The 12,793-nt window shown below is 35.9% G+C and overlaps 1 protein-coding gene across 7 annotated transcripts in view; it reads left to right on the top strand.

Annotated features, from left to right (window-relative positions):
• ERLIN1 (ER lipid raft associated 1) overlaps positions 1-12,793 on the top strand; it is a 36,149-nt gene that overhangs the window by 13,609 nt on the left and 9,747 nt on the right. For all 7 annotated transcript variants that reach the window (XM_054436895.2, XM_054436897.1, XM_054436894.1 and 4 more), the window contains exons 8-9: positions 5,415-5,473; positions 8,736-8,827. In XM_054436895.2, the coding sequence (XP_054292870.1) occupies positions 5,415-5,473; positions 8,736-8,827 (151 nt within the window). The remainder of the gene's footprint in view (positions 1-5,414; positions 5,474-8,735; positions 8,828-12,793) is intronic.

The following is a 12,793-nucleotide window of genomic DNA, read 5'->3' as shown; positions in this document are numbered from 1 at the left end:
TTGCTATTAAACAATAGTGTAATGAACATTCATGACACATGTTCTTGTATGTACAAATTATCTTTCAAACTGACTGTATAAATGTACATTCTTAACAGCAATATGTGCAAATAATTGTGACCCATGAACTCACCAACATTGGAAGCAATCAGACATACTGATTGTTACCATATGGATGGGTGGGCAATTATATCTCCCTTTGATTTGCATTCCTTTTGTTATTAATGAGGTTGAACATCTTTTGATATATTTATTGGTCATTTATACTGTCTTCTGTTGATCGCCTATTCATATCTTTTGCCCATTTTTCTGTTGGATTTTCTTTCTTACTGATTTGTTCTGTATAAATTTGGAATTTTTATACACACACGTTACTTATGTTGTAGAAAAAAGTTAGATACTAGGAAAATGATGAAGAATAAAATGAAATTCACCAGTAATATTATGCAGGGATAACATCGTTTGTTGTATCTTTCCTGACTGTTCTTAATGTATATGAACAAATGTTTGTAGATATAAATGCATACATGCTCAACTAAAGCACAATCATACCATACTTGCTTTTTTCACTAACATTGTCTATGAACATCTTTCCAAAACAAAAATATAGGTTTGGTAAATCATTACTTTTAATGGTTATATTTAGTGAATCTCTATGGTTTCAAATTTTTTACTACTATATACATGTTGGAATGACCAAGCTTATATATTCTGTACATCTTTTTAAATCCCTCTCTTAAAATAAATTCTTGAAGTGGGATTGATGATCAAAGTGTATGCCCTGTTTGGGGGCTTATTGATACATATTACCGAATCACCTTTTAGAAAAATTTTAGCAGCTCCCACCCTCTCATTAGCAGTGTTGGTAAGCTGTAGTTCTTACACATTTGATTGCATGATTGTACCCAAATAATTAGCAGATGCAAGCTTTCCCTTTCTCTCTTAATCCTTTTGGAGAAAATTAGTCTGTTATTTTGTATTAATTATTGAAGTTGAATACCCTAGGTTATTAGCCGTTTTTATTTCATTTATAAATTGTTGGTTTTGCTCATTTTTTTAGTTAATGGTTTTTCTAACTGATTTTAATAAGCTATTTTTGGCTGGGCATAGTGGCTCACATCTGTAATCCCACCACCTTGGGAGGCTGAGGTGGGAAGCTCGCTTGAGCCCAGGAGTTTGAGGTCAGCCTGGGCAACATGGTGAGACCCCTTCTCCGCAAAAAAATTTTTTAAAAAAATTAGGTAGGTGTGGTGGCATGTGCCTGTCATCCCAGCTACTTGGGAGGCTGAGGTGGGAGGATGACTTGAACACAGCAGGTTGAAGCTGCATTGAACTGTGTTCATGCTGTACTCTTGTCTGGGCGACGGAGCAAAACCTTGTCTGTAAATAAATAAATAAATAGCATTTGTATTTAGAGAACCTGTTTTTGAACCTTACCCTTTGAGAGGGGTAGAATTCGTTTTTAAAAATAAATTATTTTTCATATGTTATTGCAGCTCTTTTTTATATTTATAGGAAACATTTTCTTCCAATTTTTTCTCTGTCGTTTAACTTTGTTTTTTCCTTGCTGATAACTTTGAAGTGTTCATGTTTTATGTAGTAATTTCAGTGATTTTGTCTTTATGGTGTGTTGCTGAGCTGGCATGTTTTAAGAGCTTTTCACCACCTTAAAAGTATAGGAATTAAAATTAGAAATTACAAAAATTGTATCTGCTTTTACAGTTGTATTCTTAGATTTAAATCTTTTAATTCATCTGGAACCCATTTTGATCTCAGTTGCAAGGTAGGCCTTCAGCTCCATCCCCTCAGCCCCAAATTGGGTAACAGCAGTAATTACTGAATAGTTTATTTTTCCATCTTCCTCCTTCTTTGCAATAGTTTTTATGTTACATACTGCATTCTATTATATATTAGAGTCTTTTTCTGAACTTAGTTCTGTTCCATTGATCTTCCCATTCCTACTCTTTCATTAGTTATTGAGTCCTTGGTCTTTTCTTGTCAAATCGAATTTTCTCCTGTTTTTTTCATCTTGTCAGTTAATGGTAACTCCTTCCCCTCAAGCCAATCTAGAAGTGTAGGAGGCATCTTTGACAATCGCCTCACCCTCAGCATCTAATCAGTCCCTATGTCCTGCAGATTCCACCACCAAAATCCATGTATTAATAAAACTGACCACACCTCCATCTTCACTGTCATCTCAAGCCAAGCTACCAACTCTAACCTTGACATGTGCAGTAGCAGTAGCCGCCTGTCTTCTTTGCCCACTTTCACTTTTACCTTTGTCTACTTCATTTTCTGCACAACAGCCAGAAGGATCTTTTGAATTTACTTATATTTATTTGCTGTTTTTATAAAAAGTTGTTGAATGAAAAAATGTAGTTTTGTTATACGTTCTTAAAGTGGTAGAGATCTCCATTGTTTTAGGGTTTAAAAAAATTTTTAAATAATTTTTATATTTTGCAATAACTTAAGCATACCCTGAGAAGAGAAGAGCTCCTTTGCTTTGGTTGCTTTTGTCTTGTTATAAAATTTTTTTTACAATAGTTGGAATGCATTTTAAGAATTTCAAATCTGTTTTTGAGCTGTTATTTTTAACACATTACCATATGGTTGTGATAATTCAACTTTTTATTTTAAAATCTGGCAAGAGACATCATCTTTTAAAAAATAATGGCCTTTGCTGTTTCTGCCAGCTTAATCTTCCAGATGAGTTTTCATTATCGATATTTTCAAGCTATATCAGGCACCTAAGTAGCTATATACATGTTGTTTTGTTTTGTTTTGTTTTGAGACGGGGTCTCCCTCTGTTGCCCAGGCTGGAGTGCAGTGGCACGATCATAGGTCACTGCAGCCTTGAACTCCTGGGCTCAAGTAATTCTCCTGCCTTAGCCTCCCAAGTGGCTAGGAGTACAGGTACACACCACCACATCTGGCTAATTTTTTTATTTTTTGTAGAGCTGGGCCTTTGCTGTGTTGCCCAGGCTGGTCTCAAACTCCTGGCCTCATGCAATCCTCCAATATAAGTTAAAAATAGAAATATAGTTTATGGCTTTACTTTATCATATCAGCCTTTTTGGTTTTTAGAATTTCTGATTTGGGGGAGAAACTCATATCCTAAGTTGAATTAATACCAATGGATTTAATGAATTTTAATGCTGTTCAATATTTGGTCTTTTTTTTTTTAATCATTGAGGAATGTGATTGATTCTTGGTAGATTTATCATATATCTACAACTTGAATTCACTGCCTTCTAGTAATTTTTGGGTTACTATTTTTACAGTCACTGTTTTATTTTTTTCCTTTCCATATATTTATATCCCATTTTTCTTCTTGAAAAACTACTCTGGCAAATTAGAATGATGAAAATGGTCGTCTTTGATTTTTTTTTTTCCTATGTTATTTAAGGGAGTGACTATATTATAGACTGGCTTTTGATTTATAATATATACTTAAAGCCCAGGGGTCAGTTTCAATACATATATTCATTTCATTAGCCATTTTTTTCCTCCATTCACTCTATGTATGTGAGTGGAGTGGGGGCATTATTTTATTTTATTTATTTTATTATTTGAGGTTAAGAGCGGAGGTTTAATAGGCAAAAAAAACAGAAAGGAGAATAGCTCTCTCTCCTGTGAGGGAGAGGGGTGCGTGAGTGAGACTTCCCACTTTTACTTTTAAAATCTCTTTTGATGCAATTTAATCATGGTATCTGTACAGTAAGTGTTTATGTTTTCACATATTTGAAAATCTGTGAGATTTCCCAAGATTGGCAAGCACAATGTAGTATGTTCTTCAGCCTCATTCAGCAAAATAGGAGTCTTCAAAAGACAGTCCTGGCCGGGTGTGGTGGCTCATGCCTGTAATCCCAGCATTTTGGGAGGCCGAGGTGGTTGGATCACCTGAGGTCAGGAGTTCGAGACCAGCCTGACTAACATAGTGAAACCCTGTCTCTACTAAAAAACAATACAAAAATTAATCGGGCTTGGTGGCACATGCCTGTAATCCCAGCAACTAGGGAGGCTAAGGCAGAAGAATCGCTTGAACCTGGGAGGTGGAGGTTGCAGTGAACTGAGATTGCACCACCGCACTCCAGCCTGGGTAACAAGAGCAAAACTCCATCTCAAAAAAAAAAAAAGTCCTACTTTGTACTTCTTTTAATAAGGCTAGAAAGATATGTAGCCGGTCTCTTAATTAAATGCAGTATGACAGTGCTTCCCTTGAATCATATTAATCCATATTGGAAGTAATCTTATGTCTGCTAGTCACATGGTGAAATCTGACATCTCACAAAATCTGGTCCTGAATTTTTATTTGTCTTCTGGATGTCTCCACTGAGTTGTGAGGCCTCACATGTGTCACTGCCAGTGTGTTGTGAGTTCTTTCCACACAGCCTTCAGCTGCTTATTCCATTCCACTGTAATCCTTATATTTAGTTATGATAGTCCTCAAAATTACCTACAAATGTGACTCATCTGTTTCATATAGGGAATGCTATATTGCTTAAAAGTTTTAAAAGCCTTTAAAGAAGACTAAGTGCTTAAAGGCTTTGTTATAATACTTAAAAGGTTAGCCAGTTTTCAGAAGGAAAACTTCTTCAGACCAGCAAAGTGTTTTTTGTGTGTGTTTGCAGTATAGGTGGGGCGGCGGGGTATCATATGTTTAGTAAAATCAAAAGCTTTTGAGAGATCAAGTCCTTGATGTGGAAAACTCAGCCTTCAAAAAACAGTACTGTCCAGGTAGATAATCTTAATTATGTCAAAGAACACTATGATTAGGGAAACACAGTGTCTAGTAAACAGCCTCTACAAAGACAGACTTTGTTCTAAGTGAGAGTTCAGGAAGAAAGAATATAAGCTTTTAATTGATATTTGTTTTCCTTCAGCCAGTGGGCTGTTTACTTACAGCAAATACCAAGTGATTGCAGGGGTTGGAAGTGATAGATTAATTTACTAACTACTCACTGTATTAAATTGCATACACCAACCTGGGATTTTTTGTTTGTTTTTGTATTTGACTAATTGTTTCTGACTTTACAGTTTCAGTCTTGGAACTTTGGCTTCCCGGCTTCTTTGGTTTACAGGGTTGAAAAAGAAAGCAAAAGTATCTAACGACCTTTGTAAAACATCTTTTAAGGGAGAACCTTTTTCATAAGGCAGTTGTTTCCTCAGTGGGTAGATGGTTTTTCTTGTAATCTGGCATTGTGTAAGGAAATAAGAAGCAGCTTGTCTTTGATTCTTGGTGTGATGGCATGAAAAGTAAATGTTCTGGTGGGATCCCCAAACGTGTTAGTAGGCTGCTGTATTATAGCTGTTGTTTATTAGATTAGTATCATTTGAGGGGCTTTTCTGTAGAAGATTTAATTTGAAGATTTATCTTTCAAATACACTTTGGCTTTTTCACTTTTATTTTTTAGGCTGTGCGTGTTACAAAACCCAAAATCCCAGAAGCCATAAGAAGAAATTTTGAGTTAATGTGAGTAATATGCATGGGATCCCAATATTTCTGTTTAGGGCTGTCTGCATATTAATACTCCAGTCTAGAGGAAACATGTGAGACAATACACTCTGGGGTGGAGTATGTGTCTATCTTCTTTACTCTTACTCTAGTAATATTGCTTATTCTTGTGTCTTAATTCCCACTAGACTCTTATTAGTGTTCTCTTTATGTATGGACATTTCAGGAGCAGTTTCAGTGGCTAAAGATGCAGTTTGCTGTAAAACTATTGCTGGAAGCTTAAGGAGGTATAATTTTATATGAATAGTACCTTGAATTAAATATTTAATAGAGGAAAGAGTCCTTTAGCTGTTAGGGTTGAAGAGAGTGCTCATATTTTGTTTCTGTGTTGTAATGGTAGGAATAGATATCTTGTTGGTATAAAGTTTGGTTTTCCATTGTATGTGATTGTATATCTAAAATTAGACCTGGTTCTTTATAATGTGCCTCTAGGGAAGCCTTGCTTCTGTTGACTCCTGGTGGTCTTCTCTTTTATGTATCCAGGGCTGGCTGGGAATGAGAAGACATGAAATTAGTTTCTAAGAGGATCCCTTTTAGGGGAATACTTACTGTGTTTGAAATGGCAATATTGTTTTTGTATGACTGGTACTGAAAAGAAGAAATAAAAGTTTTTAGGAAATTTGGCTGATATGTTAAAAGGGAAAGTATAAGACGCTGGAAAAATAAATTTGCACAAGTCAAGGATACCACAGATGTATAAATACTGGAAGTCCAAGGAGCAGTAATACTACTTTATGAGGTTATTTACTTCTGAGTCCTTTTTGTTACCATGCAGATTTTTATTGTTTTTTTCTTCTTTTATATTTTCCTTTTCCCTCATACCTTCTCTGAGCTCATACAGAGTTTTATTTCTCTTTTTCTTGATTTTTTTTTTTTTTTTGAGACAAGGTCTTGCTCTATTGCCCAGGCTGCAGTGCAGTGGCACAATCACAGCTCACTGCAGTCTCAACCTCCCAGGCTCAAGTGATTAAGTGATCCTCCCACCTCAGCCTCCTGAGTAGTTGGGACTACCAGTGCATGCCACCACACCTGGCTAAATTTTGTATTTTTCATAGAGATGGAGTTTTGCCCTGTTGCCCAGCCTGGTCTCAAACTCATGGGCTCAAGCAGTCCTCCTGCCTTGGCCTCCCAAAGTACTGGGATTACAGGCTTGAGTCACCACACCCAGTCTGTTTTCTCTTTTTCATTGTAGACAAGGAACTCTTCTTTTAAAAGTATAAAGTGTAGAGTGCCAGGCTGGGTAGATTATGGATGTGATCCACTTATTTAAAAAATATTTATAGGCGGGCCGTGGTGGCTTATGCCTATAATCATAGCACTTCAGGAGGCTGAGGCCGGCGGATCACCTGAGGTCAAGAGTTTGAGACCAGCCTGGCCAACATGGTGAAATCCTGTCTCTAGTAAAAATAGAAAAATTAGCTGGACATGGTGGCAAGCGCCTATAATCCCAGCTACTGGGGAGGCTGAGGCAGGAGAGTCACTTCAACCGGGGAGGTAGAGGTTGCAGTGAGCCGAGACCACGCCATTGCACTCCAACCTGGGCAACAAGAACGAAACTCCGTCTCAAAAAAAATATTTTATTAAAGGCTCAGCATGTCTTAGGCTTTAAATATGATTGCTTAGGCCGGGTGCGGTGGCTCATGCCTGTAATCCCAGCACTTTGGGAGGCCAAGGTGGGCGGATCATGAGGTCAGGAGATCGAGACCATCCTAGCTAACACGATGAAACCCCGTCTCTACTAAAAATACAAAAAATTAGCCAGGCATGGTGGTGGGCGCCTGTAGTCCCAGCTACTCGGGAGGCTGAGGCAGGAGAATGGCGTGAACTCAGGAGGCGGAACTTGCAGTGAGTCGAGATAGTGCCACTGCATTCCAGCCTGGGCGACAGAGCGAGACTCCATCTCAAAAAAATAAATAAATAAAAATGATTGCTTCTGGTGACGGAAAAATGAATATTGTGTGTTTTCTGCTCTCAAATAAATCATAGTATTCAGACTGTCATTTGATGTCTTTATCAATGTTATCAGAGGAAAGAGGGGAAATTTTGAGGGGAAGTGTTTTGGGGAAACTATTGGATTTACTTTTCAGATGATTCTAGATCTTTCTTAATTTTATAGACTATTGGAATTCCAGAATTAAAAGCTACCTTGGGATGATCCAGTATAACCTTGCACGTGATAGTTGTGTTTTCTTATACCATTTCTGCCATGTGGTTACCCAGTAGCTACTTGTACATGCTTAGTAATATGCCAGCCATTTCCATTACAGGTTTAGTATCCCTTATCCAAAATGCTTGGGACCAGAAGTATTTTAAATTTTGGATTTGTAAAGATTTTTCAATATTTGCATAGACATAATGAGGTATCTCGGGGATGGGACCCAGGTCTAAATATAAAATATATTTATGTTCTTCCTTGTTGGTATAGTGGTTAGTTTTTTTTTTTAAGGTATTTATTTATGTCCCATATACACCTATAGCCTGAAGGTAACTTTATGGAATATTTTAAATAATTTTGTGCATGAAACAAAGTTTACCTTAAGTGCTTATGTGTGGAATTTTCCACTTGTGTCATAATGTGGGCTCTCAAAAAGTTTCAGATTTTGGAGCATTTTGGATTTCAAATTTTCACATCAGAAATGCTCAACCCGTATTAGACACTGGAAGCCTTAGAAAATTCTCCTTACTGTAAGCCCCAGTTTACTACCTAATAACTACCACCTAGTTATATCTTCTGTGCAACAAATATGGTCACTGCACATGGGTGCCCACCTGAGGAGGGCAGGGGCTGAAACCCAGCTTCATTCTGCATGTCAAACCATGCACCTGTGGGACTGCATCTGCCCAGAGGCTGGTGCCATTTTCTGATTGGCACAGAGCTGCTGTATGGACTAGCTGGAGGTCTAACAGCAAAGGAAGTATTGATATATTCCCTTCCAAATCACAGGCTTTACACAATACAACTAGGAGAAGAAAGCCAAACTAAAATTCAAATGTACTAAATTTTTTTCCTATCTCTGGGTGACTTTGGGCAAATCATTGAATCTTTCAACCTCAGATTTATTATAAGTAAAATAAAGTAACACCTCTGTTAACCTACCTTAGTGGGTCCAAAAGCTCGTGTTAACAAAACGATTCTCTGACTCACTATAGGGTCAGAATTACTGGCTGTGACTGCACATAGGAGAATCATTTCTAATTTTTATAACATTTTGCTTCACAGGGAGGCTGAGAAGACAAAACTCCTTATAGCTGCACAGAAACAAAAGGTTGTGGAAAAAGAAGCTGAGACAGAGAGGAAAAAGGCAGTTATAGGTACTTGGATTTCTCTCTGAAATGATTGTCTCTAAGTACATTTGTTGTTTGTCCTGTTCTTTGTCAGTCTCATTTTGGGTATTATGGAACTCAGTAAGATTGCATCATAGGTAGTGGGGAATTCTGGACTCTCCACTGTATATTCAGATGTTCTAAAGCCTTTAAAAGTAGGTGAGACCAGTACTTAATGATGTGCTGTGGCTGTCCATCATGTTGTTAGGTGCTACTGTTGTCTTTCAAGAACAGGGAGAATGGATAGGGTTTATAGGCAGCTTGAGTCTGTGGATAGCATTTTCATTTGTACAGATTAAGAATAGGGAAGTTTTTTGACCAAAGTTTCAGATTGTAGTATGCATCCTTGTTGTTGACATGCACTTAGTTTTACCTGGATAGATAGTGCCGTTTATGAAAGCATGGCAGGATTGTATACAGTTCATTTTGGATTACAGTGGCTTCCTTTATACTCCAGGTCACTGTGTATTAGATTGCCCTCTTTGGCCCTCGGTTGATGCTGAAAGTTTAAGACATCTTTAATTAAATAATTCAATTATACAGGAATGTACAGAGAACAGTATAATGAAAGCTTAAGATTTTGCCTTATTCCCTTCAGATCTTTTTTTTTTTTAAGAAAAAAATTAAATATCTGTTTGAAGCCTCCTTTGTATGTTCGCTGGTCCTACTCCTTGACTTTTCTTCTCAGATTAACTTCTATTCTGAAGTTGATGTAGATCCTTTCTGTCCATATTTTTGTACTTCTACTGTAAGTGTGTAACAGTTTATAAAATTGTTTTACCTGTTGGAAACTACAAAGATGATACCAAACTCTTATTTTACAACTTGCCTTATTTTCACTAACATTGTTTGAGTTTTATTCATATTGATACATGTAGATCTAGGGTTTTTTTCTTTTTTTGGCATTTTATCCTTATTCTCTGTGAGATGGTAGGTCGTTTATTTTTAGCTGCTATATTTTTCGTTCTATGAGCGGGCCTAGTTTTATTGTAATGAATTACCAATGAAGAGTTAGGTAGTTTCTAGTTTTTCCTTATTACATTTTAGCTGCTATATTTTTCGTTCTATGAGCGGGCCTAGTTTTATTGTAATGAATTACCAATGAAGAGTTAGGTAGTTTCTAGTTTTTCCTTATTACAAACACTGCCACAATAACATTCTTATCCAGTGCCTCCGGGATACAGTGTACATGTGCAGGTTTCCATAGAGTAGCATTACTTAGTGTATGGTGTGGGCCAGTGCCCTATCACCAGCTTTTTGTTTCTGAGCCTCAATGAGATGAGTACAGAAATTGAGAATGAGTGTTTAGAAGTTTTTATAGCATTTTAATACAGCAGTTTTATGTCTGTTGAATCAAAAATAAAAAATCAGAGCTTATATATTTATGTTTTTGTTTTTTAATTTCTTTTTTCTAGTACTGTAATTTGTTTTTGTTATAGTTTACAATTTATTGGTTCCTCATAAATTGAAATACACACAAAAAAAGGTAAGGTACTTTTCCACAGGTAGTTTGAGAAGCACTGCTCTAGAATAGCTATCTCAAAGTAGAATTGATGGGTCATAGGGTAGCATGTCTTCACATTCAAAATATTGACAAATTGCTCTCTCAAGTACTTCTTTGATTTTACCATTTCTTCAACAATATTTGATTTCCAGTTTCTATGCTGCCATATTTGGATTCCCATTTCCACACATCCTTCTTGGTCCTTGGAGTTATGAGACTTAAAACTTTATGCCAGTTTAATGGAAGACGTGGTATCACATAATTTCAATTTGAATTTCCCTGATTGTTAGTAAAGTTGAATATTGCTTATTGGTCATTCAAGTTTCCTTTTTTGTTGTCGTTATATGAATTGCCTATTAATGTCCGCTAATTAGCCCATTATTTGATTGCTTTTTTGAGTTGATTTGTAAGAGTCCTTTCTATCCCCTGGATACTGATCCTTTTTCAGATTTATGCATTTCCAACATCTTCTTTCAATTTGTGGCATGTCTTTGAACTTTACAATGTCTTCGATATACATATATGTGTAGTTTTTGTGTAGTCAAATTCATTAGTCTTTTCCTTTATGTTTTGTGCTTTTCCTATCTTAAGAATTCTTTCCCTAGTCCAAAGTAATACTTTTATTCTAAAAGTTTTAAAGTTTTGCTTTTCATATTTAAGTCTTTAACCCATCTGGAATTTATTTTGGTGTTGAGTATGACATAGGGATTCAGTTTAATTTTTTCAAGTGGCAAGCCAATTGTCTCAGACTGTTTATTGAATAGTTTATTATTTCCTCTACTTATTTCTAATGCCATATCCATCATATAATAAGATACTATACATAATTTGTTCTGATGCCAGAATCTCTATTATTTTCCAATTTTTTTGTCTCTCCTTCCTCAGTATTACTTTGTTTTAATTAGTAGCTTTTATATTAAGTCTTGCTATGTGGAGAGTGAGTTGTGTAACTATTTCTCTTACCTGTTAACTATTCCTAACTATATTTAAAATTATCCTGGACTATTCTAGGCCCTTTATTCATCCACATGAATTTTAGAACCAGCTCCTTAAGTTTTGTGAAATATTGTGTTGGGATTTTGATTGGAATTGTATTGAAGGTATGCATCAATTTGGAGAAGATTATGATACTGAGTCTTATAAATCTATTTCTCCATTTAGGAGAATCGTCTTTTAAAAAGTGTCTTAATTTTCTTCTAAAGTTCTTGCACATTTATTAAAGGTTTGTTCTTATATACATTTATTTTTTTTATTGACTTTTTTAAAGGCACATTTTCTAATTGGTTTTGTATAAGTATGCTGTAGATTTTTTTATTTAGCAATATTGCTGAAGATGCTCTTATTTCTAATAGTCGCTTAGATTTCCCAGGAACAATCATATGGTCTTCAGACAATAGGTCCTTATCTTCACATAAGGACAATTTTATTTTTCTTCTAAGTCACATACTTTTTATTTCTTCCTATCTTACTGCTTTAGGCTATGACTTCTAAGTACAGTGTAGAAAAGAAAGTGACAAGCATTCTTGTCCTTAACTTTAAATAGTCCCAGTGAAATTTGCTGTATTTAACACTGGTTAATAAAGTTTCAAATCTGTACTTTGCTTGCTGAGAGCTTTTATTTTGAATGGCTGTTAAAACTTTCAGAATTTTTTTGAGACAAGGTCTCGCTTTGTCACCCAGGCTGGAGTACAGTGGTGTAATCACAGTTCACTGCAGCCTCAGCCTCCTGGGCTTAAGTTATTTTCCCACCTCAGCCTCTCAAGTAGCTGAGACTACAAGTGTACGCCACCACACCCAGGTAATTTTTGTATTTTCTGTAGAGACAGGGTTTCACCATGTTGCCCAGGCTGGTCTTGAATTCCTGAGTTCAAGTGATCCACCTGCCTCAGTCTTCCAAAGTACTAGGATTACAGGTGTGAGCCACTGTGCCCAGTCTGAAAATTTTTTCTACATATATTGAGATGTTTTTAAAGCTGTTAATATGGTAAATTATATTAACAGATTTATCTTTGCGTTCCTGGGACAAACAGTCCACTTGGTCATTATATAGGTCATTATATACATTTTTATATAGTTTGCTGATAATTTCTTTAGAATTTTTACCTTTATTTTCATAAATGAGATCAGCTTATAATTTTCTTATACTTTTAGTGTTAGGTTTTTTTGTATCATGGTTATACTATCCCCAAGATGAGTTGAAGAGCATGGCTTCCTTTTCTGTGTTCTATTGTATGTCACATCATTATGTATCAGATCTGTATAATTTCATCTTTGTAGGTCTAGTGGAACTCATAAAAGCCATCTTAGTCTTGTGGGGTTTCTGCTTTTTTTCATTTGCTTTTTGTGGTAACATTTAATCTATTGATTTAATTCCTGTATTGAATATAGGTCTATTCAGATACATGTTTTCTTTTTAAGCCAGTTTTGGTAATTATATTTTCATAGAAAAT

This window comes from Pongo pygmaeus, chromosome 8, assembly GCF_028885625.2.
Source record: "Pongo pygmaeus isolate AG05252 chromosome 8, NHGRI_mPonPyg2-v2.0_pri, whole genome shotgun sequence".
NCBI classification, from domain to species: Eukaryota; Metazoa; Chordata; class Mammalia; order Primates; family Hominidae; genus Pongo; species Pongo pygmaeus.
This window is presented reverse-complemented; position numbering and strand designations above follow the sequence as displayed.